The 27,808-nt window shown below is 60.4% G+C and overlaps 2 protein-coding genes across 2 annotated transcripts in view; one reads left to right on the top strand and one right to left on the bottom strand.

Annotated features, from left to right (window-relative positions):
- The first annotated feature begins 252 nt into the window (after window positions 1-252).
- SNX33 (sorting nexin 33) lies at window positions 253-10,502 on the top strand. The gene is made up of 2 exons (XM_012640604.1): window positions 253-2,957; window positions 9,049-10,502. Exons 1-2 carry the CDS (start codon window positions 1,487-1,489, stop codon window positions 9,300-9,302), a joined length of 1,725 nt encoding a protein of 574 aa, XP_012496058.1. The 5' UTR covers window positions 253-1,486; the 3' UTR covers window positions 9,303-10,502.
- Window positions 10,503-25,001: 14,499 nt separating this feature from the next.
- CSPG4 (chondroitin sulfate proteoglycan 4) overlaps window positions 25,002-27,808 on the bottom strand; it is a 36,779-nt gene continuing 33,972 nt past the window's right edge. Inside the window, exon 10 of the mRNA XM_012640573.1 lies at window positions 25,002-27,752. Coding sequence (XP_012496027.1) covers window positions 25,918-27,752 — 1,835 coding nt within the window. The 3' untranslated portion in view covers window positions 25,002-25,917. The remainder of the gene's footprint in view (window positions 27,753-27,808) is intronic.

Genomic DNA, 27,808 nt, shown 5'->3' with positions numbered 1-27,808 from the left:
CTGGCGGGGACGGACAGGCTTCGGGGAGGGAGGTGGCGGTCCCAGGGACCAGTCCCGGAGGCTCTCGGGGCCCCGTGCTCGCGGGCCGTGTCCTCTCTCTCGCCTCCCGACTGGGCGCGAGCAAGCGAGGCGTCCGCCAGACGGAAAGGAGCGCGGAGGAGGAGGCGGGGGCCCGCTCCGGCGCCCCAGGCCCGCGGGAGGGCGGAGCCGGCCGCTCCTGCCCAGCCGGGACGCGCGGAAGTGCGACGGAGTTTGCCCAATTCCCCAGCCTGCTTTTCCTCCCTCTCTCCACCCTTCACCTCCCCTTCGGCTGCTCCCTCCTTCCTCGGGACGCCACCTCCCGATCGCCTTTTTGTTTTGGAGCTGGCTTCCCGCTGCGGCGCCCGGGCGGCGAGTGCGGGCGAAGGCAGGCTGGGGGCTCAGTCCGCGGCCCACTGGCCGGCCCTCAGCACGGCGCGGAGGACGGACGGACGCGCGGCCGGCCGCGCCATCTGCTCGCCGGAGCTCCTCTGCAGACTGCTGCTGAGTGTGTGCGTGCACGCGAGGGGCGGGGGGTCGTGAGTCCGGGTCCGGGGTTACTGCTTTCCGCTGGGGTTACCTTTGGACGGGGGCCCTTCGACTCGGATTGGAATTGAGCAAACAAAAGAGACCAGCGAGTGGCCAGAAGTCGCCCGACCGCCTCGCCGCGCCCCCTCCTCCCTCCTAGGTGGGGGCTGGCCACTTGAGGGCGGGGAGAGGGCGACCGAGCCGGCGGGGGGCCGGCTGCGCAGCTGGGGTCGAAGAGTTGGCGGCCTGTTGTGTAAGCCTCAGTCCTTGTTTTCCCGGCCTGCCTCGTTGTGAAGCCGGACACATCCACCCTTGGACTCGATTCAGGAGGCTGCTGCTTTTCTCCTTGCCCCTGTTGGGTTTTCTGGATTTTTGAAAACCCAATGGCCTAGGCGGAGGAGGAGGAAGGAGGAAGGGGCAGATCTGCAGAGGAATGTGAGAGCCTCCCAAAGCCAGAGCAGCCAAAAGGAGCTGGGAGCCAGAGGGACGGCAGAGCCCTGCTGAGTTTCTGGAATGGTGGTTTCCGAGTGATTCTCTTCTATTTTAGAACATTGTTCCAGTGGAAAGTGTCGAATTCTTGCCCTTGCAGAGCTGGTTTCTCCAGGTCACTTGACCGTTCTTCTGAAAGTGGGAGGAAAGAGAGACTCCCCCGACGCAGCCAGGCTGCAGAGGGAGGAAAGAAGACTATAGACGTGAGCCCTGCCTGCTCACAGGCATATGCCCAGAGACCTGATAGGGCAGTTTCTGGGACATGGACATTGCTTTGAAGAGGAGCAGGCTGGACGGCATTTGTGGGTGCTGAGACCCCAAGCTGGGAGCTGAGAGACTGAGCTGTGTAACAGGCATTGAGTTGCTAGTGCATTCTTGGACACCCCAGTGAGCCTCCTTGGTCTGGGCAGAACTCTCTCCTTCCCATCTTCCTCTACCACACAGACCAGCTATGGCACTGAAAGGCCGAGCCCTCTATGACTTCCACAGTGAGAACAAGGAGGAGATCAGCATCCAGCAGGATGAGGACCTGGTCATCTTTAGTGAGACCTCACTGGACGGCTGGCTGCAGGGCCAGAACAGCCGTGGCGAGACAGGGCTCTTTCCTGCCTCCTATGTGGAGATCCTCCGTTCTGGCATCAGCACCAACCATGCTGACTACTCCAGCAGGCTTGCAGGCTCTCTGAGCACCCAGGTGAGCTTGTATAACAGCTCCAGTGTGGCCAGCCCAGCCAGGAGTGGTGGGGGCAGTGGTTTCCTCTCAAACCAGGGCAGCTTCGAGGAGGATGATGATGACGACTGGGATGACTGGGACGACGGATGCACAGTGGTGGAGGAGCCACGGGCTGGTGGGCTGGGCACCAATGGGCACCCTCCACTCAACCTCTCCTACCCTGGTGCCTACCCCAGCCAGCACATGGCCTTCCGGCCCAAGCCAGCCCTGGAGCGGCAGGACAGCCTGGCATCTGCCAAGCGAGGCAGTGTGGTGGGGCGCAACCTCAACCGTTTCTCGTGCTTTGTGCGCTCTGGAGTGGAGGCCTTCATCCTGGGCGATGTGCCCATGATGGCCAAGATCGCCGAGACATACTCCATTGAAATGGGCCCTCGTGGCCCCCAGTGGAAGGCCAACCCCCACCCGTTTGCCTGCTCTGTGGAGGACCCCACCAAACAGACCAAGTTCAAGGGCATCAAAAGCTACATCTCTTACAAGCTCACACCCACCCATGCTGGCTCACCGGTCTACCGGCGCTACAAACACTTTGACTGGCTCTATAACCGCCTGCTACACAAGTTCACTGTCATTTCAGTGCCCCACCTGCCTGAGAAGCAGGCTACAGGCCGCTTTGAGGAGGACTTCATTGAGAAGCGGAAGCGGAGGCTTATCCTCTGGATGGACCACATGACCAGCCACCCTGTGCTGTCCCAGTATGAGGGCTTCCAGCATTTCCTCAGCTGCCTGGACGACAAGCAGTGGAAGATGGGCAAACGCCGGGCAGAGAAGGACGAGATGGTGGGTGCCAGCTTCCTGCTCACCTTCCAGATCCCCACGGAGCACCAGGACCTGCAGGACGTGGAGGACCGTGTGGACACCTTCAAGGCCTTCAGCAAGAAGATGGATGACAGCGTCCTGCAGCTCAGCACGGTGGCATCAGAGCTGGTACGTAAGCATGTGGGGGGCTTCCGCAAGGAATTCCAGAAGCTTGGCAGTGCCTTCCAGGCCGTCAGTCACGCCTTCCAGATGGACCCCCCCTTTAGCTCTGAGGCCCTCAACAGCGCCATTTCTCACACGGGCCGTACCTACGAAGCCGTCGGTGAGATGTTCGCTGAGCAGCCCAAGAACGACCTCTTCCAGATGCTCGACATGCTGTCTCTCTACCAGGGCCTGCTCTCCAACTTCCCTGACATCATCCACTTGCAGAAAGGTAAGTAAGACCCAGTGCAGGCAGGCTGAGTCTGGCTCTCTGCTGGGTGCTGGGATGTGAGCATGGCCTAGCAGAATGGAGCAGCTCATCTTGTCTCCGTCTCAGCCATTCATTCAGCAAGCGTGTCGAGTGTCAGCTGTGTGGCAAGTGCAGTTCTAGGTACAGGGGTATTGTGGGCAGGCCTCGCTCCTGACCTTATGGAGCAAGGCATCTACCTTCCTGTCCGCTCATTCATTTTCTCTGTTTCTATCTCGTTTACCTGTCGTGTGTGGAGCCCCTTCAAGGTGTCAGGCTGGGGTCTGGGAGCGCAGAGATGACCAGGTCCCAGGCCTTGCCCTTGAGGAGCCCACAGGGTAATGGCGGACATAGACCTAGACCCAGATAAGGGGAGCGCAGGGTGTGGGCCTATCTTCCACGCCTCGCAGGCTCACCTCCCGCCATCGCAGCTCCAGGGCTGCGCCCACGGCTGTGTACCCTGTGAGCGCCCTGTCTGTGTGGGAGGATCTCTGTCCCCGTTTGCAGATGAAGGAGCTGGTGTCCATAGAAGGGTGTTGCACAGTGAGTCCATGATCCAGCTGGGACTGTCTTGTCCTCCTGCCACCTCCCCAGGGACATGTCCATGTTGGCTGCCTCCCAAGCCCAGCCGTGTTTTCAGTTCTTATGACCCCTCTATGGGGGAGGGACAGGATGGGCCCTTGCCTGTTACTGCTGGGGCTGTCAAGGAACTGCCAGGGAAATGACTCATCCCGGGTCACACAGGGGCACTGGGCTGGGCCAGGGGAGCGGAACCGGGGTCCAGGGCACTGCCGCATGGCCCATCCAGCTCCCACATCCTGAGCCTGGCTTCTCTTCTTGCCTGAGGAGTGAGTCAGGGGCTGACCCAGCAGGTGGCTGGGTCCTGGGGACTACAAGGAGGGCAGATGTCAGGAGAGAGGTGTGGTTCTCCCTGGGGCTGCCTGGTAACTCAGGAAGAACGTCTGTAGGGTGTGGGGCTGGCTCCCTGCCCCTTAGGCCCTGAGGTCAGGCCTGGCTTGGTGAGGAGTTTTACTCTGGGTGGGGCAGGAGGCAGACCTCTGGACTGAGCACAGGGGACAGCAAATGTGCCCCTCCCCCCCAGGGACATCTAGGGCAAGCTGGCCCTGCCCTCCTCTACATCCTTTGGAGGTTGACTTCTAGAACTCCTCCAGCTCCCATCCTCCTTTCTCCCTGAACTTTCTCTGCGTCCTCTTCCTTTCTTTCTGCCCTTGCCCCCCTTTTGTCCTCATCTCCACCTTTCTTCTTCCTCCTTTCAGTTCCAGGAAACACAAACCTGAGCTCTAACCTTGGCTTAGGGGACAGAGCCCCCAATTTGCTGTGTGTCCCTGGGAAGTGACTTTGCCTTTCCGGGCTTTAGTTTTCTAATCTACAAAGCCAGGGAAGGGGGTCCCAGTGGGTTCTCAGGCCTTCAAGGAGGTGTGGGAGGGGACTCCCGGGGAGGGTCTGGCCCAGAAGCAGAGTGATGCCTCAGACCTGAGCTCTGGGCCAGGGGAGGGCAGGGGAGGTGGTGGCCGGCTGGGGGTGCACAGGGACGGGTGTCTCCCTATGCGGAAGTGGGAAAGCTGGTTCAACCAGCTCCTCAATGGCTTGTTCCTGAGTGGGCAGCAGGAGGCTGGGACACAATGATGACACAGCTGCCCCATGCAGTGGCTGGGGACCCTCAGCCAGAGCAGGGCAGAGGGCATGAAGGCAATCCCACACCCAGGGCACCCGCACTCCCAGGCTCAGACCTGCCTTCCCGACCCTGGGCCGGGGAGACGGAGCTGGGAGAGGCCGTTTCTGGGTTTCCACTGCAGGTGTTTCTGGGAGTCAGGGGCCGCCGGCTTCTGTGGAGATGCGGTCAGCCCTAAGCAAAGGCTGCCCCTGCCCTCGCCCCGCACACCCCACCCGGCAGGCCAGGCCCTTTGGGGCTTCCTCTAGGTTTCCGGCTCTGCACTGCCCCTCCCAGGCCTGTGGTGTGGGGCAAACTGGGAGGGGCTGGGAATCTGGCTGAGACAGAACTGGGCTGCTTTGGGGACCCCAGCCCGACAGGGGGTTGGGGGGAGGGGTCCCAAGCTGGCCCTGTGAGTGGAACCATTCTCAGAGGAAGGAGCAGGACAGCTGCTGGATCCTGAGTCCCCAGGATTCTGTCCACTCGTCTGGACATCTGAACGGGTGGCGAGTGTGTGGGGGAAACGGTGGGAGGAGGGAGAGCAGAGGCCCAGGCGGGGAGTTGGGAGAGCAGGATTTGGACAGACTTTGCCTCTGAGGTGACCTTGGGAGAGTCTCTGTGTTAATAAAATGGGACACGAAGGCTGGCTGGAGCTGAGATGAGGCCCCCAGCCTGGTCTGCCCACTGGCGCAGGCCCTGGAGCCCGGTGTAGATGTGTCCTCAGAAAAGGGTAACCCTATAATTAGCTGTCCAGACTGGCGCAGTTTTAGGGGTGAAAGGGGGCCCTAGCAGTTGTTATCTTGGGGCAACAAGGGGAAAGCAACTGTCCAGGGCCAGCCGGGACCTGTGGTCCCCACCTGAGAGCCAGCAAGGGCAGGGCTCGGTCCTAAGGCTCATCAAGTTGCGAGGTCGATGTCATCGCCTCCATTGTCACATGAGGCGCGGCGAGGTGAGACGGTGCGCCAGGGCAGGAATCCGAGCCCTGGTGTGTCTGACTCCACAGCCCAGGCTGTTTCCACTGTGCCGGACATTTGGGGGCAGGGTCTCCCCAAGGGATGGACAGCCGAGGCAGATAAGCCAGAAGGGGAAGGAGGAGGAGCAAGGCTTGGCGCCCGTGGTTGCTCAACTGGCATCCTCCGTGGACTGCAGGCAGGCCCAGGACCACGGAGCATCTCTGGGCTCACAGCTTGGCCAAGGCAAAGTGGCCCTTGTAGGAGCAGGCTCTTGCCTGGGGGACAGGTGGGTCAGCCTCTGTTGGTTCTGAGCCATCATCTAACCCTCCCTCTACCTCCCCTCCTAGGCTTCCGTAAACAAAGGGAATAATACTGCCATGAGCCACCGCCGCTGGTGCTTGCTGTGAGCTCAGGGATAGAAAAGCAGTTCGCACACCGTAGCACGTAGCACCTTGAGCTCTTGTGCTGTCTCAGGTGAGGTCCTTGGTGCTGTATACAAAGTTCAGTTAAGCCTCAGCTATACCATAGGGCAGGTGCTAGTAGCATCCCATTTTACTGAAGTGGAAATGCTAAAGCACTATACTGTTGTGAGCAGTTGTCAACAGCATCACATCTAGTGCACCAAGTCCCGTTTGACACTGGGAGACCTGTAGCCCACGCGAGAGCAGTGGCTTGCTGGAGGGGACACAGCGGGGACTAGGACTCAGACATCCTGCCCCAAACCTGGGGTGGCTGGTAACTACCTCTAAGAGGTAGGGGCAGGATAGATTGAGCTGGGAGCTTAGGGGCTACGCCTGGGACCCACGACTCTGCAGCTAGTAGGCTCCAACCCTCCTCTCCCCCTTCCTGGGACCCAGCCTGCAGAACTGCTGGGGCAGAAGGTTCCCTTGGGTCCTCAGCTCTCAGGTTGGGTCCTACGTGGAATGTAGGGGGATGCTGGACAGGCCTGAGCCCTGACTCCCGGCCTGGTGGGTGCGGTGTGTTAGCGTTAGCTGGTCCTGTCTCCAGAACTGAGTCACAGGGTGGAGATGTGACGGAGAGCAGGGTGGGGCCTCCGCCACTCTCCGACCCCTGTGACATTTGCCCCCCGTCCCCAGCCCTGTCTGTGGATATATAGCAGTTGCAATAGGTTCATTCCTACTGTTTGGGCCTCAGTCTTCTCATCAAGAAAAGGGGCTTTTCATTCCTCCAAGGCCATGGGCAGGAAAAACCCTCGAGTATATAGATCCACCCCCACTGCACCCCGACTTTCTCAGGCCGGTGGAATCCAGGCTAGCTCAGCATCTCCACACTCAGGTAGATTCCTCTTGCTGAAGTTTAACTTGATTCCTTTGTCCTGCTGTGTTCTACCTTTCCTCTTACGGTCCTTCCTATCCCTTGGGGCCTTCTTGAATCCCTGTGTCCATTGTCTGGGGGCCCCACACATATGTCTGGAGAACCCGACATGGGGTCACTGCAGCAAAAGTGGTGTCCACCCAGAGCCGTGGAGGGCCAGGCATCCCCCATTGGGGCAAGAAGGAGGCTGGCGGCCCCTAGGCAAATCCCTGCCCCCTGAGGGCCTCAGCTTCCTCCGTATCGTAGTGGGGTGGGGGTGCGGGCTGGACAGCTGACCTCTCAGGCCTCTCCAGCTCTGAAATTTCTTACTGGGTCCCATCCTGGGCCTTGGGGTGATCCCCCTTCTGCTGCCCAGGGCTGGGCTGTTGGGATGGAGTAGGGGCAGTTCAGCGAAGGTGGCAGAAGGACTGGGAGTGGGCTGGGACCCAGGGACTGCACATTTCTTTTGGGTGCTGTGTGCGCAGCCCCTGGAGACTCTCTGATCTTGAATTTCTCTGCCTGAAAGGCTACTATGAGCAGTTAGCCATGCACTTGCCAACTAATACGGGTATTGCCCCTTCTAAAGACATCCAGAATTAACTCTAGCATGCAGGGCCCTGGGCCTGGTATATATAGTAAGTGCTCAATAAATGCATTTTGAATACACCAGACAACTTGCGTGAGAGTAAAAAGAATACCATCCAGAAGGCCCTCAAGAGCCCTCCTCGAGGAGAAGTGGAGAGCGTGGACAGGAGCTCGCTGTCTGTGTGCAGCGGGTGCTGCTGAAGTGCTCGGGTGTGTGCTGTCCTCCACGCCACCTCCCACCTGCTAGTCTTCTTGGCACAGTGGATCCCTGTATCGCTCAGAAGCCAGTGCTGGGCACAGGCCCACTGCCTCCTCTTCCAGCAACTGTCCCCACGGGCTTAAAGGCAGATTAGTCAAATGCCTTTCAATTCTGAACTGAAATTCATTCACCAACTGCTTGTTGATTCATTCAGATTTTTCCAAATTTGGTCCCCTGCCCAGGTTCTTCGTCCCCCATCTGTCACCTGGTTATTACTAAAGCTTCCTCTAGGGCCCTGGGGGCTGGGGTGTGGAGGGAGCAGGGTCTGTAGGGGGAGACACACCATGTGGCCTTCGAAGTGCTATTTTAGATTCAGCACTGATGGGGAGGGGTGGGAGTGGGAGCCAGGGGAGAGGTGAGACGGGAGAGATGTCCTGCCCGGGTGAACTCGAGGAGGCTTTACTGTAGAAGTGGCACCTGATTGGGCCTTGAATTATGAGTAGGGATCCAGTGGGAAGAGGTAGGAAGGTAGGAAAGAGCAGGGTGAGTTTGACGAACATGGGGTCAGTGTGGAATGCGTGCAGGGGCCAACTCCCAGAGGGCCTGCTGGCCAGGCAGATGGGCATAGATCTTGATCTGCAGGCTGTGGGGAGCCAGGGAAGGTGCCCAGATGAGGGGACCCTTTTGGGCACTGCGGAGAACCTCTCAGAAACTCCAGTGGTGGGGAGGCCCTGGGGGACCGTTGCAGCAGTACAGTGAAGACGGGGTTGACACCTATCAGGATCTGCTGTGCGCCAGGCCTTTTTCCGGGTACTAGGGACACAGAGAGGATGAGGACAGGCCCTGGCCTCACTCATTTCACAGTCCAGAGGGAGGCAGTCAGAGAAATCACAGGTGGTGAGAGCTGTGGTAGAGGGAAGCCCAGGGAACCTGGGAGCATCGGGAACCTAATGCAGTGGGGTGTAGGGAAGGCTTCCTGGAGGAGGTGATGTTTGAGCTGAGTTAGGAGCTAGTGTGAGAGATGATGAGGCCTTTGGTGGGTAGGGGGAGGAAAAGCCCAGTCCTGGAAATAAATATGCCCAGCAGGTCAGATGTGGGCTGCTGGCGATGCTGCAGATTTGGAGGGAAGATGGTGTGTCTGGTTTAGGATGTGCTGAGGGTGAGGGTCTGGGCAACTTCCTGGCAGACACCCAGGCGGCTGGACTGTGTGGGTCTGGAGTTCAGGAGTGAGGTCTGAATCGAGCTGATGAGGGTGTTGTCTGCTCTTGGGGGCGGGGGGGGCACACGGAGGGAGGAGGAGCAAATGGAGGAGAGCTGAGCCCTAACCTGCTGTCCTCTGCTCTCCTGGGCCAGGCGCCTTTGCCAAGGTGAAGGAGAGCCAGCGCATGAGCGACGAGGGCCGCATGGCGCAGGACGAGGCAGACGGCATTCGCAGGCGCTGCCGTGTGGTGGGCTTCGCCCTGCAGGCCGAGATGAACCACTTCCACCAGCGTCGTGAGCTCGACTTCAAGCACATGATGCAGAGCTACCTGCGCCAGCAGATCCTCTTCTACCAGCGGGTGGGCCAGCAGCTGGAGAAGACCCTGCGCATGTATGACAACCTCTGACCACGTGTGTCTGGCCCCTCCTGCCCCCAGGCCCGGTTGCTACAGTGCACCCCGACTTCCCAATCTCCCTATACCAGCAGTAGCTGGAGGGGGCAGTCACTGGTGGTGAGGAAACAGCCTGTGGCCCCCTCCTGGGAGAAGGAGCTTTCAAGGAGCTGTCGGTGCCCCTTAGAGTTGGGGCACAGCGGGGGTGAGGACGGGGCCGGGGACCCTCCAGGCCAAGGCCTGGGCTGTGGATCAGTAAACGAAGGCCAGGCCAGGGGCTGAGCCTCCCCTAGAGCCTGCAGTGCTTACTCACCTGGCCACCACCCCTGTTCCTTCAGCAGACACCGAGGCCTGCTGTGGCCCTGGGTCAGACGCTGGGCACCCAGGGCTGCGATCTGCCTGCCCTTGGGGAGTCCTCAGTCAAGGGTCAGACGCAGAAACAGACAGGCAGTGCAGCACAGCAGATGGTTCAGTCAGGGCTTCCCGAAAGCTCGAGGGAACGGAGCATTCTGCCGGGCAGGGAAGGCCCCACAGAGTAGGCGATATTTGAGTGGTGTTTTGAAGAATGACAAGGACCTGCCAGACAGTAAATGGGGAGGACATTGAGGGGAGACGAATAGCTTGGCAAAGGGATGGAGGCACAAAAACTTCTCCCTCTTCTCTTCCTCACCTTTCCTAGCAAGTTTGGTGCCCCCTCCGTGGGGATCTGGCCTGCGTGGCAGAGGGAAGGATCTTCCTTGCTCCTGCAGTGCTGGCGTCCGCTTCACCCTGTCCCCTGTAGGAGGGGCTGCAGGCCAGCTCCCTGTGGGCCTCTGACTGCCGCCACTGCTGGGCCCGCGTCTTCCCTTGGTTAGGGGACCATGCCACATCCCTCCCTCCTGGGCTCAAGGTGCTGGTGGCACCTTCCTGGAGAAGACTCCCCCACAGTCCCCATGTATTTGAGTTCACACTCCAAGCAGGCCCAGACCTCGGGCTCCTGGGGTCCTTGGCCACCATCTTCCCCAAATCCTTCCTGTCGCACAGTGGGAAACTCAGGAGGAGAAAGCCGGGGCCTGCTCACCCACTTGTCCCAGGGATTCCAGGCCCACCTGCCCGCAGCCAGCCTCGCCGTGGTGTGCACCCCACTCCTGGTCAGACTGTGCTGCCTCAGACCAGACTGATGTTTACGTCCCCAGGGGGTTCCTGCCTCCTCCCTGCCCAGGCCAGGGTGTGGGGGGGCTGATCTGTGCCACCCCTCCCCCACTGGGAGGTCATGGTCTGTTCCTGGCTGCTGCTGCTTGAATCTTTTTCTTTCTTTCTTTCTTTTTCTTGATAAACCTTTTACAATTAAGATAACAACAGCATGACTCTTTCTGTTTGGATCCTGGAAGGGATGAGGTGGGGGAAATATAGAACCCTGATTACTCCTGGGAGTCTTTGGGTCAGATTCTGAGATGAGAGTGGGCAAAAATTTTACCATAGAGCCTCAAAAGTTGGGGGCAGCTGTGCTGCCGGGAGGGACCCCCTGGTAGGAGCTGGCGGTGGCCGTGAGCCCCACTCCCCTTGTGTCTGAGTGAGGAAGGGCTGCCCAGGGCTTGGGCTGGGCTGCTCCGTGATGGAGGACTGAGCTTTTCGTGAGGAAGGGACAGGAGGCTGTGCCCAGGACAGTCTCATAGACGGGTGGCTCCTCTCCCCTGGGAGCCATGTCCTGGAAAGCCCTAGTCCAGGGCATGGGGACTGGGGGGACTCAGAAACTCTCTTTCCCCCAAGCTGTCTGTGGTGCCCCACTGGAAAGTGAGGAGGACCCTGGCTGTGCCCTTGGGGTGCCCCGGCCAGGATAAACGGGTCTGTTCATCCCCAGAAGAGAGACGAGTGCTGGCCGAGATACGGTTCTCTTTCGGAGGCAGTGGGATGCGGTGGAGGAAAGGCCTGCAGGGTCCAGCCCGTCTGGGAGGGCTCTGGCCAGGCCGGGGCCAGGCGCTGGTGGCAGGGAGCTGGGGAAGGGCCAGCAGGTGGCGGGCAGGGCTCCCCGGTCAGGAAAAAGCATCCTCAGAGGAACTTCTGGAAGGGGTCCCCCTGGCTCTGGGTCAACATTAGGTCAGATTTGGGACTTTCTGAGGAATTTTCCCCACCCTCCTCCCTTCCCTCCTTCCTTCGTTCTCCATCCCATCTGGGGAGCTTCTCACCCTTAACCTCTTCTCAGCTCCCGCCTCCATGAGGCCTTCTGCAGAGGGGGCTCCGAGCATAGGGTGGGGGCTCCTTCCCAGGCCAGTCTGGGCAGGGCTGCGGGAATGCCCCTCTCAGCCCACAGTGCCTGGAAAGTCCCCTGCTCAGGCTTCCTGCCCTGGGGACAGTGCTACCCTCTATGTCCCTTCCTTGGGAGGGAGCCACCTCCCACGGCTGTCAGCCTCAGGGTGAGGCAGTCCGTCTGACACTTTTCTCAGGGGGCTTGGATCTAGGAGAAGAATCGGAAAGTGAAGTCTTGGGGTGGGGCCGGGCCTGCTCTGGGCACTCCGAGGCTTCTGGGCTGGGACAGGTGTCAGGCGGGGGGGTGGGCGGTGGAGTGAGGATGTCACACCTCTCTGCCCTCCCATTTCTTTCTATCTCTGTGCAGGTTTGGGTGTCGGGAGAGTTTGGCTGAGCCCCTCTCGGGAAGGGACTGGAGGCCCAGTGTGAGGGCATCTTGGTGGTGGCGGGGCCTGCTGGCTGGCCTCGTCACATGCGGGGCAGATGTTCAGACTGAGCTGGGCCCAGCTGCCTCCAGTTCCCTCCCTCACTTTGCTCAGAGGGAGGTGGAAAACAAGGCTTCTCTTTCTGCCCTGGGCAGCTACCAGGACCCGGGGGTGGGGGACCCCTGGTCCTCAATCTTGGCCCAGCCCAGGAAAAGGAGTCTGCTTTGTGGCCACAGGCGGGGGCTGGGGATGGAGACAGACCTCGGATCCTACGTCCCGTCACCCCCTGGACACAGGAGGGCTGTGAACTGCTGTGCCACGGCTGTGCCGCTGGCTGAAGCAGAGCCAGCCTGGGAGAGACAGGTGGCCCAGCGGCCCCAGCTCAGCACCAGCACCCATCTGGTGACAGCGCTACACGTCGTCCGCACACCCACAGAACCCGAGAGACAACCCTGGAGACACAGCCACACACGGTTTCACAGGAGTGTAGGCCACGCTTGCATGCTCGTGTGCTCGCACAGTTGCACCCTGGCCGCTGTGCCACCCACTATCACATGTGCACGGCCTCGCTAGCCACTTCCACGTGTCACCAGCCATTCACAGCATCAGTTTCAGCTGCTTTGTCACACACAGCCCTGCCACAGTCCTGTGTACACGGTCATAGCCTTACATAGTGACACATTCAGGCATATACACAAAGTCACACGTGTTCATAGCAAAAGTGTCACAAGCTTGGCCGTGCCTAGACCACACCTGCACCATCTCCCAGGCCCCCAGCCCAGCTCGTCAGAGATCCAGGAGGAGAGCTTTGGGGATAAGCAGCCCTGGGAGGAGTGTCCCCAAGGGAGAGTATGGCAAGTCACAAGTACACATGCAGGCACACCCCCTGAGAGGTCTGGGTGTGCTGTCTGGATGACCGGACACGTCCAAGTTCAACTCCATTGCACAGACGGGACCTGAGACCCAGTGAGCAGTGGTGGCCAACCACGCCACACCACCCCACACCACCCAGAGGGCGGGGGGTACGCTGGGGCCAGAGCCGAGCTCTGAGCACGTTCTGTGGCCTCGCCCTGCCCACGCCTGAACCAATCCCCTGGGCCAGGCTGCCTCGGAAGGCCCCTGGATGAACCATCCAACAAAGCTCCGGATACCACCCGTCTGTTAAGCCAGAGGCGAGCCGCAGCGTCCACGGGCGCAGGAGCCAGGATGCAGTGGGCAGGGCCAGGGCCTGGGCGGGAGGAACATTCCTGCACCATCTCCTCCCCAAGCATGTGAGGACCGGGCCGCCCTGCCTGCCCGCCCGCTGACTCAGGCCTCCAGGAGCCAAGCCCGCCCAGCTCCCCTGCCCACCCCAACCTGCTTCCCCCAGAGTTGCCCGGCTTCCTCTCGCCACTGGCTGGGGCAGGAGGAGATGATGAGCCCGGGCAAGAAGACCAGGGGGAAAAATCAAACCTCGCCTCCCCCAGACAGAGCTCAGAAGGGCTGATTGTGAAACCCGGCTCTGGGGTTCAACACAGTTTAACACAGACCCTTTTCCTTTTGGTTTTGTTAGTCAAACCCCACGGCAGTGCAGTCTTTAAAACGCAGTGCTCACATACTGCGCGCGGCCTCTGCGGTCTGCACAGCAGCCTGGTAGGCACCATTATTCCCTTTCACAGACGGAGAGACTGGGACTTGGCCAGAGGGGAGACGGGACCTGCCCAGGGTCACGCAGCGAGGCTGTGGCAGGGCTGGACTGGAACCCGGCTCTCTCCTTTCACTCCTTAAAAGTCATGTTGACTTATTTGGGCCCAAAGGAAGAGGTGGCAGCAGAGCTCCACTCCAGAGGTGTGACCCCAAGTGCTGATGTGTGAGGGGTGTCCAGGCATGGGGCGAGCGCCCCCAGCCCGCAGAGGCAGAGTGTGAAGGCAGCATCGCAAGGCGCTGCAGCGACTCGGGAACTCCGTTTACAGAGGGACGTGTGAGGAACACGACTTCACTTCTCTATATCTGAGCTGAACTTCTCTTTTGCTCCTCCGTTCTCCCAGATGACAGAAAAACAATCTCACATTACTTTGGGGGCCCCTCCTTTCCCGAGGAATGCATGTAAGTTTTGGGGATGGCACATCTGAAGCCCTTGGGCAAGCCCCCAGCACTTTGAATTTCGGAGGCTGGATCCCACGCCCAGCACACGTATTAAAATTTGCCTGCATTCTGCATTGAAGGGTTCAGTTTACGACTTGACAATGTAGCTCTTGTCTTGTAGATATTTAATTAAACTTACTAATTTTGATTTTGCCTTTTGATTTTCCTTTTTTGCCTTTTCTTTTGGTGCACTGCTCCCTGCGCTCCCACCGGCCGCAAACGTTGTTACGGGTGGGTTCTTGTAGAGCTCCTGGACCCTGGCATTGGGCCTGGGCTGCCTGCCATGGCCGTGGTCAGTGCCGGGCCCCCTGGTCATCTTCCCCCGACTCCTGCCGTCCCACCGCCTGCTGCCTTAGTGCCCGTCCTGAGGCTCTGTGATCTGGCTTTCTCTTAGCCCTGGCGCGCTCAGGGCTCCCTCCATTGCCCGAGGGGCTGGCAAAGGTCCCTTCTGTGGCCTGTAGCCCCCTCTGGGCCCATGGTCATCATCCCGCAGCTCCCACCCCCTGGGGAAGCAAAGGGAGCTCTGGGATGCTGCTTAGACATCCCGTGCAACCCTCTGTCTCCTGAGGTCTGGCTGCCTCCTTGGGGTCCTGCCTGGGAAGGGGGTGTAAGTCCCACTGCTCTTGGGTCTCCCACCTTCTCTGGGGCTTCTGCCTTCTCCCAGTGCAGGGCAGCGCCACGATGGACACTGGGGGTTATTTCACCACCACCCTGTGTGCAAGAGATTATCAACATCATTTTACAGACAAGGAAATGGGGCCAGCGAGGGAGGTGCTGGATGCCCAGGCCTGGGCCCTCTGTGCTGAGAGGCCAGTGGCTGATGCTGGGCTACGAGTCGGAGGCTGGCTGAAGCTGGGGGCACGTGGAGCCTCTTCTGGACTGACCCGAACTCCTTGCTGTCATTTGGCAGGCGTGCTCTGGGGTTAAGGGAGTGAGTATGAGGCCCCTCATGTAGCCCTGCTGCCCCACGGATGGCAGCAGGCCCTGGCTGCTTTCCTTCCACCACCCAGAGACAGGACTGAGCCAAGTGCAAATCCTGCCCGATGTGTCCTTGCTGTAGGGACTTTTCCTAACTGCCGCCTGCTTCCACTTCTCCGTTGATAACATGGAGTTGCAGATGCTGTTAGAGGCTTAGGTGAGAGAACACATCCGCTGGGCTTACACGGCTCGCACAGCAGGCAAGGAGTAGCTGGTTCCCAGCCTCGGAGCACAGCCAGAGCAGCCCTGGGGAGAGGCCAGGCCAAGGATATTGGCACCCCCACTTCATAGATTAGAAAACCGAATGGGCAACCCTTTAAGGCCACACAGTGGGTAGATGGCAGGGTGGGGCTGGAAGAGTCCTTGACCTCCTCCAGGCCTCGAGCTTTGCCCTGGGTTGCTACACTGTCTCCATGGGGAGCAGACTCCTTGGGGCCTCCCGGCTGTCATGGTATTTGTCAGTCCAGGGCAGGGGGTGTCCATTGGGTCCCTGGCAGTCACATATATGGACGCATATAGGACAGCATGGCCCAAGAGTTAGAAAACCCAATCTCAGACCCCAGGCCTCCCATGGACTGCTTCACTGCGTGACCTCAGGCAAGGTCATCACTTGGTCTCAGTTTTCCCCAACGTCATTCAAGTGATGGCTGCCATGATTACGCAGGGCCATGCGTTCACAAGTGTGGACACTGTCGCTGCCCTGGCTGGGCTGTGTTCTCAAAGCCACAGAGACCACCCAGGCAGGTGTGGGCCTAAGTACACAACAGCTACCATTTTTTCAGTCCTGCTATGTGCTGGGTCTGGGCTAATTGCCTGCCGTGAGTTACCTCGTTGCCTGTAACTTTCTGGAAGGTTAGAACTCCTGTTGGACATTGTGCAGCAGAGGGTGGCTCAGAGGCAGTGAGCCCCTGTGAGACCGTGCAGCTGCCACGCGGCAGCCCCAGGCAGAGGCCTGCACACACCCTGTCCTTTCCGCTGCGCAGGGCTGCCCTGCTGGGCAGGGCCGGGCCACTGTGCCGCCGCAGTGTGAGCGTAGGGGTGCTGGGAACTGAGCGCAGGGGGCAGGTGGCGGGCATTGCGTAGAGGTGGCTGTAAGCCTTCCAGTCAGCAGGCGAAAGGGCAGAGGGCTTGGCCCTCAGAGAGTGCCGAGTCAATATTTGTGGAGCGATACGTTCTGCAGGGCCTCGGCTCGGGCGTTGGAGCAGGGTCTGGTCGCGAAGAGGGGAGTGTGCACGGACCTGCAGTGCTGCTTGGTGCCCGCAGCCGCTCGGCCGCAGGGCTTCTCCCAGTGTTCCCCGCCTGGGAAAGGCACCCCCGACCCTGAAGCTCGGGCTCGGCCTTGGCATCGCGCCTGGCTTCTCTCTTTCTCTCCTGCTCCACATCCTACCCATGAGAGAAGCCTTGTTAGCGCCTCGAAAGAGACCCCAAATCTGATGCTCTCACCACCTTACCACCTGGGTCCACGCTGCTGGGCTTGCTCGGACTGTTGCGTAGCCTCCAAGCTGCCCTTCTGCTCCCTGATGGTCCAGCAGGAGCCAGGGTGGTCTTTTAAAACCACATCCTAAAGCAAATCACGTGTCTCCTCTGCTTTCAGCCTCCGGGGCTTCTTGCCATGCTTGGTCTCCAAGCTCCTGCCACGCCTGCAAGGCCCTCTCCGATCTCACCTCGGACCCCTCCCTGCTTTGGTCCTGGTGCCCCACACTCACTGGTCTGCTTGCTGTTTCCTCTCCCAAGTTTGCTCGTGACTCAGGGCCTTTGCATGTGCTGTCAGCTCTATCCAGAGTGTTCTTCCTCCCAGATATATGTGTGGTTCTCACCTCAGCTGATTCAGGTCTCTGCTTAAACATCGCCTCCTTGGAGAAGCCTTCCCTGACCCTCCAGTCTAAAGAGACTTCCTAGTCCCTCTGTTTCCTTATCCTGCCTTGTTTTTTAAAATTTCACTTGTTGCCAACTGCCAATTATATGTGTATGTACTTAATTTTTTATATGGAAAGTTTCACACCGACAAAAATCGAGAAACTGTAGTGATATAACGGACCCCCACATGCCCGTCCTCGGCTTTCACAATGACCAGCACCAGGCCGATAGCTTACTCCCGCGGCCCCGCTTCCTGGCAAACTCCAGACGTCACACGGCCTCATGTGTGGATACTTCAGTGCAATGGTTGTATTTCTTCTTTTTTTCCTCTTCTTCACGCTGCTTCTATCTGTATAGCAGCATGTCCCGCGGAAGAGAAAACGCTGGAACAGGCTAGACTTTCTTGCAAGCTCATAAAGGTTATGTTTTAAACATGTCTGTCTGTGGTGTGCCTCCCTTCAGGGGAGTCGGTGTCTGTCCCTCTGGCTCACTGCTGTAGCCCTGGCGCCTAGCACAGGGCCTGGCTCCCGGCAGGTGACTCAGAGGTCTGCACGGCCGTGTCTGCGGGTCTCTGGGGCGGATACGTGGGCAGGTTCCGGTTTGCACACGTCCACTGCTGTGTCAGTGTCTGTGCATGCCTGTGTGCACGGCTGCATGTGCTAGTCCTGTGAATCTGCGTGTGTTTGCATGTGTGTGTTGCCACAGCAGCTGGTGGCTGAATGCGTGCCTCTTCCCTGATGTCATCTCCCACACCCCCCGGGCCCCAGTGACTCGTTCTGGGAAGCATTTCCCTCTTTTTCAGTAAGGCTGGGGGTGTGAAGAGGCGGAAGAGGGGTGTGTACAGTCCCTGCTCAGCCCTCTGGAGGGCCCAGAGAGCCCCTTCCTGCCCTTCCTCGACCAGCAGCGGGCTGTGCTGTGCCTGCTAGCAGAGCAGGCAGCCTCCTCCCTCCTCGGCCTTGAAGCCCAGCCAGGTCGGGCCGGCATCGGCTGGGTGGGGTCTGGGGTGTGTGTTTATAAGGGGTAGTGCTGTCCCATCCTGGCCAGCCCTTAAGGTTCCTAGAGGAACTACTGGGTAGTTGGCACCCAGTTGCCACTCAAGCTGGGGGCATCTGGGCACAGGGGTCTGGCCCAGGGGCTCAGCAGCGCCCCCACTCTCCCTCCCAGTTCTGCATCTTAAAGGGCTGGCCTTGGAGCTGGGCAGGGCTGGAGGACCCTGCTCTCAGCCAGGGCCAAGCTCATTCCCCGGCTCCTCCCTGTCAGGGAGTGGCTTCTCTCAGCCTGCTCCCAGCACCCCTCTGCTCCAGGGGCCGTCTCCTCATGCCGTGGCATAGCCCCATCCTTCCCCCACCCTCCTGCTCTGCCCGGCCCACCTCTCCTCCTTCTTCCGGCCCAGCCCAGAGGCCCTTGTGTTCTGGTCCTCCCCGGCCTGCCCCTCCCACCCTGCCGGGTTTGTGGGGCTCCTCCCTCTTGGATCCCTGTGGCCAAGCCCCCTCCAAGGTAGGCCAGATAGTCCCCACCTACCCCCACCCACCTCAGGGAGAGTCGTCCGGATCAGCGGGTGGGGATGGAGGAAGGAAGGTCAGAGTGGGGCTGCCAGCTTCTCCCACCCAGAACTTGGTCCCCTGCTGAGCACCTCACTCCCACCTCAGCCCAGCAAAGGAGAGTGCCCTCGTGTCCCTCTTGGCCAGATGGGGACTGCACGCATTTGGCCTTCCGCAAGAGGGATTGAGCGTTTGTTCAGGACCTACTACGTGCCAGGCACTGTGATGGCTGCAACAAGTTATGATAACGATAATGTCAGCTTCTACCGTTTATTCAGCACCTACACACAATATGCCAGACCCATACGCTGGGCCAGTCAATAATAATATCCATTATAAGAGCACCGTTAACAACGGGCCACAGTTATTGAGCATTTACTGTGTGCAAGGAGCTGTTCTAAGAGCTTTGCCGTAATGCTGACCCTTTGAAAAGGAGCCGTCGCCAGTTGTACTGTTTTGATGGATCTTAACTCAGGCAGAGGGTGGAAGCTGGGCTGGGGCGCTCTGGCCAGCACATACCCTGGATGCTGATAGGGACAGGAAATGGGGCAGAAATGCACACAGGAGGAGGGGCTCTAGGCAGAAAGCAGGCACTGAGCTCCCCCAAGCCTGGCTCTATACTTTCTGGGGCCAATGATCCCCTCTGGAGTTAGAATAGGTGGGTGGACTTGTATTTAATATAAGCTCATGGGTGGACAGTCACCGCTTCTGCCTGCCCTCCTTCAATTCACAGATTCTGTCCCCAGATTCTGAGGTTCTCAGGGCAGATCACGGAGCAGAGGTCCTGGGGCCTAGAACATTCTTGGGGGCCCTGGGCCTTGTGCCAGCCACCCATCCAGGTGCGACACTCACAGGCAAACTTTTGGCGGGGCTGACTCAGCAGAAGGGGCCCTTCTAGCCTGAGTCACTTCCTTCCAGGAGTGCTCAGGCTCTGCCAGCCTCACCCACCTGCCTGCCTGCTTTGCAGCCCTTTAGGCTGCCCCATCCCAGGCTCCACCTCCCCAGCAAGACTCAACAGGCTCCCCTGCCGCACTCTGGTCCTTGGAGAGCTCTGCCCTGGCCAGCGTGTCTGGCGTCCCTGGCCCATCGCACTTGCTGTGATGTCTCCCTAGGTGCTGGGAATCCCTCAGCAGAGAGACGTATCCTTGGCATCTGGAAGGGTTTCAAGCCTCCAGGAGGCCCAGCTCTGCAAGTGAATTGCTGTGTGACTGTGCGCAAGTCACACCTCTTCTCTGGGCCTCAGGCTGGGACTCTGAGCCCCTCAGTTGCATGCAGGGTCCTCCGGGTGGGGCAGAGGCACCCTTGCCTCTGCTCTGCTCCTTGCCCCTGCAGGTGGGATCAGGTGAACCCTGCAAGTGGTCAGCTGGCTGGTACAGGGGCCCGTGAACCTGGAGGTTCTGAGCAGGGGCTATCAGGGCTGGGGGAGGCTGAGTGTGAGGAGGTTCTGGGTGTCTCCTCCTGCCCCATTTAAACTTTGCTTCTATCTGTGGTGAGCTCCCACGCATGAATTGGTGAACATGTTCTGCCTGTAGGGTTTTGAGCAGATAGATGCCAGGTGTCTGGGTAGGAGAGAGCCATGGGTGAGAGGGGAGGGAGTGTGGCGTGAGCTCTGAAGAGTCTGGCAGGGATAGATCAAACCTGCCCCATAGAAACTCAGGGCCTAGGGCTGGGTGCGGTGGCTCACCCCTGTAATCCTAGCACTCTGGGAGGCCGTCTAGGAAGGATTGCTTGAGGTCAGGAGTTCGAGACCAGCCTGAGCAAGATTGAGACCCCTGTCTCTACTAAAAATAGAAAAAATTAGCCGGGCATGGTGGCGCATGCCTGTATTCCCAGCTACTCTGGAGGCTGAGGCAGGAGGATCGCTCGAGCCCAGGAGTTTGAGGTTGCCGTGAGCTAGGCCGATGCCACGGCACTCTAGCCAGGGCGTCAGAGTGAGACTCTGTCTCACAAAAAAAAAAAAAAAAAAAAGAGATTCAGGGTCTGGGGCCAGGCCCGCTGGGCCCTAGACAGAGATTGGGGGGCCAGAGCAGCAGTTGGGAGCCCAACCCATACCCCCAGGGATGCGGGAAGCGAGGGGAACAGAGTGGGTACCCAGGAGAGGAGGTCTGGGTGGTCAGAGGCCTCTCGGCTTGAAGGCACATCCGTGGGAAGGGAGGCGCTATGTTCTGGCAGGACATGTTTCCTGAACATCTACTACGTGTCTAGCACTGGGCACAGCTGTGCTGGGCCAGGCGGGACACGGCCCTGGTGGAGTGTGTAGAATTAAACGGCGTTTACTATATAGGGTGTGCAGGGCTGAGGCTTTCACCCAGCATTCCTTCCAGGGGGCAGAAGGGACAGCTAGTGTGGCAGCTTCAGTCCCCGCCCTCTGCAGGACGCAGCCTGGGAAGCCCATCCCCTCCTGCCTGACTAGGCCTGGGTGGGAGCCTGGCAGGCAGCTTCTTTCCCTTCTGGGGCTGCTGCTCCTCCACCGGGAGGCCCCAGGCCTGGTGCAGGCGCTGACTGGTGACCTTGGCCCACCCCTTCCTTCATCCCTCCCTCTGACAGGCGGGACCAGACAGGCAGGGCGGGGCAAGGAAGGGAAGGACCAGCTGATTAGAGAAGGGGGGGGCTGCTGCGCTTCCCAGGGACCTGCCTTTGGGAGGCAAGAGTGGGAGGGGCTGTTTCCTGCAGACCCCTCCTCTTGGCAGGCCTGGCTGCCAGCCTTGCCCTCCCTTCCTTCCCTCTCTTGTCCTCCTTTGTGGCCCCTGGAGCAGGAACCCACATCAGGACCCATGCCCCCAAGCCTGCAGGGGATGTGGGCTTCAGAGGTGGTGGGACAGAAAGACAGACAACTGAAGTGGAAGACAAACTTTGGGACAGGGTCGTCGGGTCTCACCTCCCAGCTCAGCCACCAACTTACTGTGATCTTGGCCTGGGCCCTGCCTTTCCTGTCTCAGTTTCCTGTAATTAGGGGTTGAGGGAAGGGACTTCAGTCAGTGCATCTTAAACTTTACTGCCGAGTGTGTATTCTGATCACCTGGGGATTGTATTAAAATGCCGTCTGATCCAGCCAGTCTTGAGTAGGGCTTGAGGTTTTTCATTTCTGACAAGCTCCCAAGCGATGCTGGACCCCACTTTGAGCAGCAAAGACTCAGAGATCCCATCAAATCAAGTCGTCAAGACCCAGAGATTGGGTCACTTGGGCCCTGAGACCTCACAGGGCATCAGAAGGAAGCCCTGGGATTAGCTGCAGGCCCCGGGCTAACGGAGTGGCAGTTCTCAGTTTGCTGGGCAGGGGAGAGCCTCTGGCCCCCGCTGAGGCTGTGTTTGGGTAAAAAAGTCCCTTCTTGGCCGCTGGTTGATTTAACCAAGGGCTTCTATCTCTAGGGGCTCTCAGGACATCTGGAATGTGAAGGAACTCAGCACAACCCCCCAATTACCCTGGTGGCCGCAGAAGGTCCTCTGAGGGGCTGACGCCCTTTGTAAGGACAGCAGCCATCGGTCCAGTACTGTAATTGTTACCCTGAGAGTGGAAATTTAACCGGGACGCAGCTGCATGTGCCAGCTTGAGCTGCTGCGTGGCTGCCCTTCCACGGACAGGCCCAACCTTCTCTAAGGAGAGAAGGCGGCACAGGGCCAACGGGCCCTGCCGCCTGGGCTTCCCCGCCCTGGCCAGCCCACGCCACGGGGGCGAGGCGCGTCGTGCCTTGGCAGTTAGTCGTTGGCATGTCTGGGGCCCTTCAGGAAGGGCTGGGCGGATTCCTATCTGCATGTCCCACAGCATTTTTGGCACAAAACCCCCTTGTCAATGCCTGACTGATCTTAGCGGCAACTGACAAGGATGGCGGTAACTATGAGAGGCCCTGGGGTAGGAAGGGGGCCGGGTACGGAGGAGTCAGGTGGGTCTGGTACCCTACCTAGGCTCCACTTCCTTGCCAGGCCTCCCGCACACGCTATGGCCTGGAGTGGGTGGCCCAGCCAGAGAATTCTGGAGGTCTGCCCAGGTCCCCCACCCCTTTAGCATCGGAATCTTCAGGGCCCAGAGGAAGGTGCCAGCACCCCCGGCAGTTCCCACTGGCCAGGAGAGCTCAGGGTAGGGGTGGGGGATGCATGTCTCTGGCTTCCTATTGGAGGGTGGGTGTTCCAGCTCGGTGGGGTCTGTAGCTGCCGTAGCAACCCCACTTAAAGGGCCAGCTTCTAGGATGAGAAGGGCTCCAAGGGAGCCCCTTCTTTAGCGTAAGAGACCATAAACCATTTAGAGTGGTGGGCAGGGTTTCCAAGCTGGGAACCTGGGCCCCCCCTTGCAAGCCCTGCCCTGCCCCTCAGCTCACCCATGGGTTCATTTTGCAATTCTGCTAATGTCAGCTTGGGTCCCCTAAGGGGCAGGGCATCCTGGCCCAACTCCACACGGCCAGCTCCTGGGACTGTGGGAGGGCTACACACTTGTGAAGTCTGTGTTCCTGCCTGTGCACGTACTGTGCAGACAGGTATTGATCTCCGTGTTGTGTCTGAAGGTCATGAGTGAAGCGTACATCACACGTTTGTGCATGAAGGAGAGGGACAGGAGCCCCCAAACATTCCCGAACACTTGCACACAGTTGGCTGTTATCTTTGGTAGATGGGAGAGGAATCAGCTCCTTAGAAGGGGATGGTGAGTTATTTTGTAAAGTGGATGACAAACCCCTTAAGCATCGGGTGCGGATCTGACGGGGGCAAGGGGCTTACATAAACCAAGGCCCCACGTTTAGGTTGCACTCCTGGCCCTGGCGTGCCAGCGAAAGACCCTTTCCCAGGTCCTGGCAGAACTGCTGGCGCCAGGCCCTGGGTGGCAGCCCACTGTCCCGCACAGGCTCAGAGGAGCCAGAGCTGTGTCAGCTGGTGCCAGCTCGCTGGGGGCAGGGCAGGCAGGCTGTGTGAACAGTGAGTGTCGTCAGTCCTCTGGGGGAAATTGGAGATGAGGCCAGATCCTGCCCGGTGGGTCTGTCACCCTGTTCTCGGCTTACGCTTCCAGGGAAACTGGTTGCCCTGGGTGGAGACCGGCCCCAGATATCAGGGCCCCGAGGCTCCAGTCCTGCGCTCCTGGGAGGGGCAGGGCAGAGTGTGGGGTCTGGTGGGGAGACACCCTTGGCAGGGCCCCTGTGTGCGCTGGCCTGGGGACGCCAGAGAGACCACGCTTATAAAGGAACCCAGGGCTAGGACTGCAAGCTCGGGGTGTGGAGGGATCTCTGGGGCCCTGGCCACCTGCCCTGGGCAGCTGCACTTCTCGGTGTGGCAAGAAGAGCCTTGCTTGGCCCCCGGGTCTCACCCACACCGTCACTCACCACCTTCCTGTGTGACCCTGGGCAAGCCTGCTCTGCTCCCTGGCTGCTGGGCTCCCCCGGCCCTCTGAGGCCCGACAGCAGTGATGTACCTGGGTTCTGGGCTTCCTTCCTGAAACTTCCAAGAGTGGAGGAGCTGCGAGGCCAGAGGCTGAGAGGGTGTCATGAGGAGGGTGGTCCAGGGCAGGCCGAGGGAGGGGAGTCTCCTCTCTTGCCCTGGTTTCTGGTTCAAATGTTACAGATGTGGGGGCACAGGGGAGAGATGACTCTGGTCCCAGGTGTCGGTCAGCCACCCCAGGCTGCCTGGGGCTCCCCACCCCACAAGCCAGCTGTGCTCAAGCCCCCGGTGCTCAGATGCCTCTACGTTTCTCTCCTGACGATTTCCACCTACTCTCAGGGCCAGGCATATCCCCTGGAACCCAGAATCTGTCTGCATTGCCCCCAACCCTGTGACACTCTCGAGGCCTCTGGGATGGCGTCTCCTCAGCAACGCGTAGGAAGGCCTCCTGGCCGGGTGCGGTGGCTCACGCCCGTAACCCCAGCACTTTGGAAGGCTGAGGAGGAGGACTGCTTGACGCCAGGAATTTGAGGTGAGCTGTGACGACGCCACTGCACTCTAGCCTGCTCGACAGAGCAAGACTCCGTCTCAAAAAATGAGGCATTCTGGAGATGCCCTTGGTCTCGGAACCTTTCTGTAACCAAATGATGGACTCTGAGGCCACGGACAGGGACATCCTCTGCCTCTGAGAACACCTTTGGGCCTCCTGTTGGGAAGGCCAGCAGATGTCGTCCTTGTAAAAGCCTCCAGCAGCCGAGGGGGTGGTGGGGGGGGCACCTGTGGCAGCTCCCCTCCCGCTCCCTTTCCGCGCCGTGCCCGGCCTCGGGCTCCCCGAATCTGCCCACTCTCCTCACCTTGCTGCTGTGGCCCCTTGAGAGGTGGGTGGGAAGGGACAGGGCTGTGGAGGCCCAAACTGAGGTTAAGAAATCCCTAGCTGGGAGCATTTATATTCATTTTTTTCTCGAAGCTGCTTGTAGGGGACCTAGCCTGGCCGCATCTCCCAAGGACTGGCCCACTCACTCAGGGGCCCACTCACACAGGTGGGGCACAGCAGGAGAGCCGAAGGCCCTGGAGGTGGAGATTCAGGGCTCGACTGTCCCGTCTGTCCTGCTGGCCGAGACCCGGCCGGATGGCTGACCCCAGGGGAGGGCAGGCCACGTGGACCAGGGCCCAGCGCACAGTTAGACACAAACAACACACAGCTGTCCAGAGCCTCCGAAGCACCGTTTATCTAGGCTCCGTGGAGCCAAGTGTCCCCAACTGCCCGGCCCTGGTCCCCGGGAGCACAGGCACTGCAGTGGCCCTCGGCCTGAGCCGCTCTGCCATCTCTGGCCCAGCCCGCTCTGGGGCAGCCGATCCCTGCTTGCTTAGCCCTTGGCCCATGACGGTGGGGCCCTGGGAGTGAACTGGCTGCAGACCCTCCTCCACCCCACCCCACCCCGCTAGGGGCTCGTCAGTCCCGGATAGCTCAGCACCGTGTTAAATAGCTTCCTTGCAATCCCCTTAAATAAGCCCGTCCCCAGGCAACCTACCCACCCTGCACCCTGAATATATTATTCTATTGGCTTATGCCTTCTAGAGAGTGGAGGGGCTCTGTCCTCCTGGCCTTTGCTCCAGGGAATACCATCTCCCTAAAAACACAGGGAAGCTTTCTCTCAGCCCTGGCGCAGAGACAAGGGGAGGCCTGGTTGGGGTAGAAAAGCCAGGAGTCCCCCTGCGCCGTCCCTTCCCTCCCCAGGGTACTCTCTTCTCTTTGTCCTCTTAGCAGCCTGGGTCAGGTGTGACTTACCCAAGGTCACAGACCCAGGACCCAGAGTCCTGTGCCATCTAGGAGCTCACCCTGGTTTTGACAGCGCAAAGCAGCTGCAGGGCAGGAGGACTGAACTTAAGCCTGCCTCCCGCCTTGGCCCTGGGGTTCTCCAGGCTCGAGTAAGCTGAGGAAGATTCCAGCTCTAGACTCCACTCCATCCGGGACTATCTCCTAGCACCCTCCACCCTGCCGTCTCCAGGTCTCTCTTGCTCTGGGGATACCCAGACAGCACCAGGGCAAGGAAGCAACGGGGCCCGGGGTGTAGGCCAGCCTGTCCCTGGCCCGATCAGCATCTGGGCCCAGGCCAGGCCTCACACCCAGTACTGGCCGTTCTTGAGGGCAGGGTTGGGTGTCCGGCAGAACTGCAGCAGCTCTGGGTCAGGCTGGCCTCCCGGAGGCGGCCCCTGGCCAGGCACAGCTGTGAGCGGGATGGCCTGGCCCGGATCCACCTTGCGAAAGGTCTCAGTATCGCCGGCCAGGCCGTTGCGGGGCTTGGCGGTCAGGATCTGGACGTCGTGCTTGCCTGTCTTGTTGCGTTTCCGGAGGTAGAAGAGCAGGGGCACGATGAGCGCCAGGAGCAGGAGGATGAGGCACACGGGGATGATGACGCTGAACATGTTGGCCTCTAGGAAGCCCAGGAAGCCTCCCCTGGCCACAGTGGGCGCAGGGCTGGACGCCGCCGGGCCTGGCTCGCCCGTGGGGCTGCTGCTCTCTGGCTTCCCCTGCTCCGTCCGAGCAGCCTCGGGGACACTGAGCAGGGCAACGCTGTAGGGCCGTGCCGCGTTGTAAGGCTCAGTGGCAAAGTCCAGGGAGGCCACGGCAGGCGGGACACCTCGTGCCCACAGCTCCAGAGTTAGGCTGTCGCCTGCGGGGCCGGGGGCCCTGCCCTCTGGCCTGCCCACCTCCAGCCCCAGCCTCCCATCCTCCAGGTCCTGCTGAGTGAACTGCTCCACGAGCTGGCGGCCCCCGGGCTCCGTCCTGGCCCGGGGCATGCGGACCACGCGGCCGTGCCGGGGTCCTGCCAGCAGCCGGAAGCGGGGCACACTGCCTGTGCGGTTGGCCAGCTCGCCAGCATCGAGGACAGTGGGGTCCAGGCGCAGGGTGGCACCCTGGGGCCACGGCCCACCTGCCCATACGTGCAGCAAAGCCCTCACAGTGACGTTCACCATGGCGGATGTGTTGACGCCCCTCGCCAGTGCCAGGACTTGGAAGTGGTCGTGAGAAGAGGAGAAGTTGGTGAAGGCGAAGACCACCTGGCCCTGGTCTATCTGCAGCTGGCTGAAGGCCGAGGCGGGCTGCCCGCCCACCAGGAGGTGGCCGTACCGGGGCCCCTGGGTCAGGCGGTACGCCGCGTCCGGCTCCTCCCGGTCTGAAACCACCCGGAGCTGCTGCCGGCTCAGCAAGGAGCGCCCTAAAGCTTGGGGCACTTCTAGAGGTGCCCGCAGCTGCACCTCAATGGCAGATGGCAAGACGTCCACGGCCAGGGACATGGGCAGGGGTGGGCTGGCCCCATCGGACACGCTCAGCTGGAAGATGCCCGCCACGCTGCTCCCGTTGGCTACGAAGGCCAGCCGCCCTGCGTCCACGTCGGCTTGCGTGAAGCGGGTCACGGGCTCGGGGCTGCCCTCCGCCAGGCTGAGGAAGCCATTGTGGGGCGCCCGCTGCACCTCATACTCAATCTCCCCGGGAGCTGAGTCTGGGTCCACCACGCTCAGCTGAGCCCGGGAGATCAGGGCGCGGGAGCCCCGGGGGAGCCGGAGCGGGACAGAGGCCTGTGGCTGCGGCGGCCGCTCGTTCACGTCCCGCACTGTGATGGCGAAGTCCTCTGAGGTCTGGGGTCCTGCTACAGAGAAGCCTGCGGGCCCCCGGAGTTGGGCACGGAAGCGGAAGCCATCCTGCTGGGTGCCCCCACCGCCATGGGCGTACACCAGCCGCCCCGCAGCCAGCTCGGACTGCAGGAAGTGGGGCCGCCCGGCGTGGAGGGGTTCCTCCGACAGCAGCAGCTGGCCCCGCGTGGGGAACTGCGTGACCTGGAAGAGCACGTCATGCTCTGGGCGCTGGGGTGATGGAACACTGGCCAGGAGGTTGGAGGCGTCGAGGGCGGCCACGGTGATCTTGGCCCGCTGGCCCTCAGGGACCCAGAGACCTGGGGTGGGACACAGGCTATGAAGGTCCGGTCCATGGACTCTCAGAGGGGGACCC

Source organism: Propithecus coquereli, unplaced genomic scaffold, assembly GCF_000956105.1.
Source record: "Propithecus coquereli isolate 6110/MARCELLA unplaced genomic scaffold, Pcoq_1.0 Scaffold155, whole genome shotgun sequence".
NCBI classification, from domain to species: Eukaryota; Metazoa; Chordata; class Mammalia; order Primates; family Indriidae; genus Propithecus; species Propithecus coquereli.
The sequence above is the reverse complement of the archived record's forward strand: the minus strand, read 5'-3'. Positions and strand labels throughout refer to the sequence as shown.

What these genes read in the sequence shown, in the direction of transcription:
- SNX33 (XM_012640604.1), top strand. Translation starts at nt 1,487, where the DNA reads ATGGCACTGAAAGGCCGAGCCCTCTATGACTTCCACAGTGAGAACAAG. An exon ending in CATCATCCACTTGCAGAAAG is followed by an intron (nt 2,958 to 9,048) that starts GTAAGTAAGACC and finishes CTCCTGGGCCAG; the next exon opens with GCGCCTTTGCCAAGGTGAAG.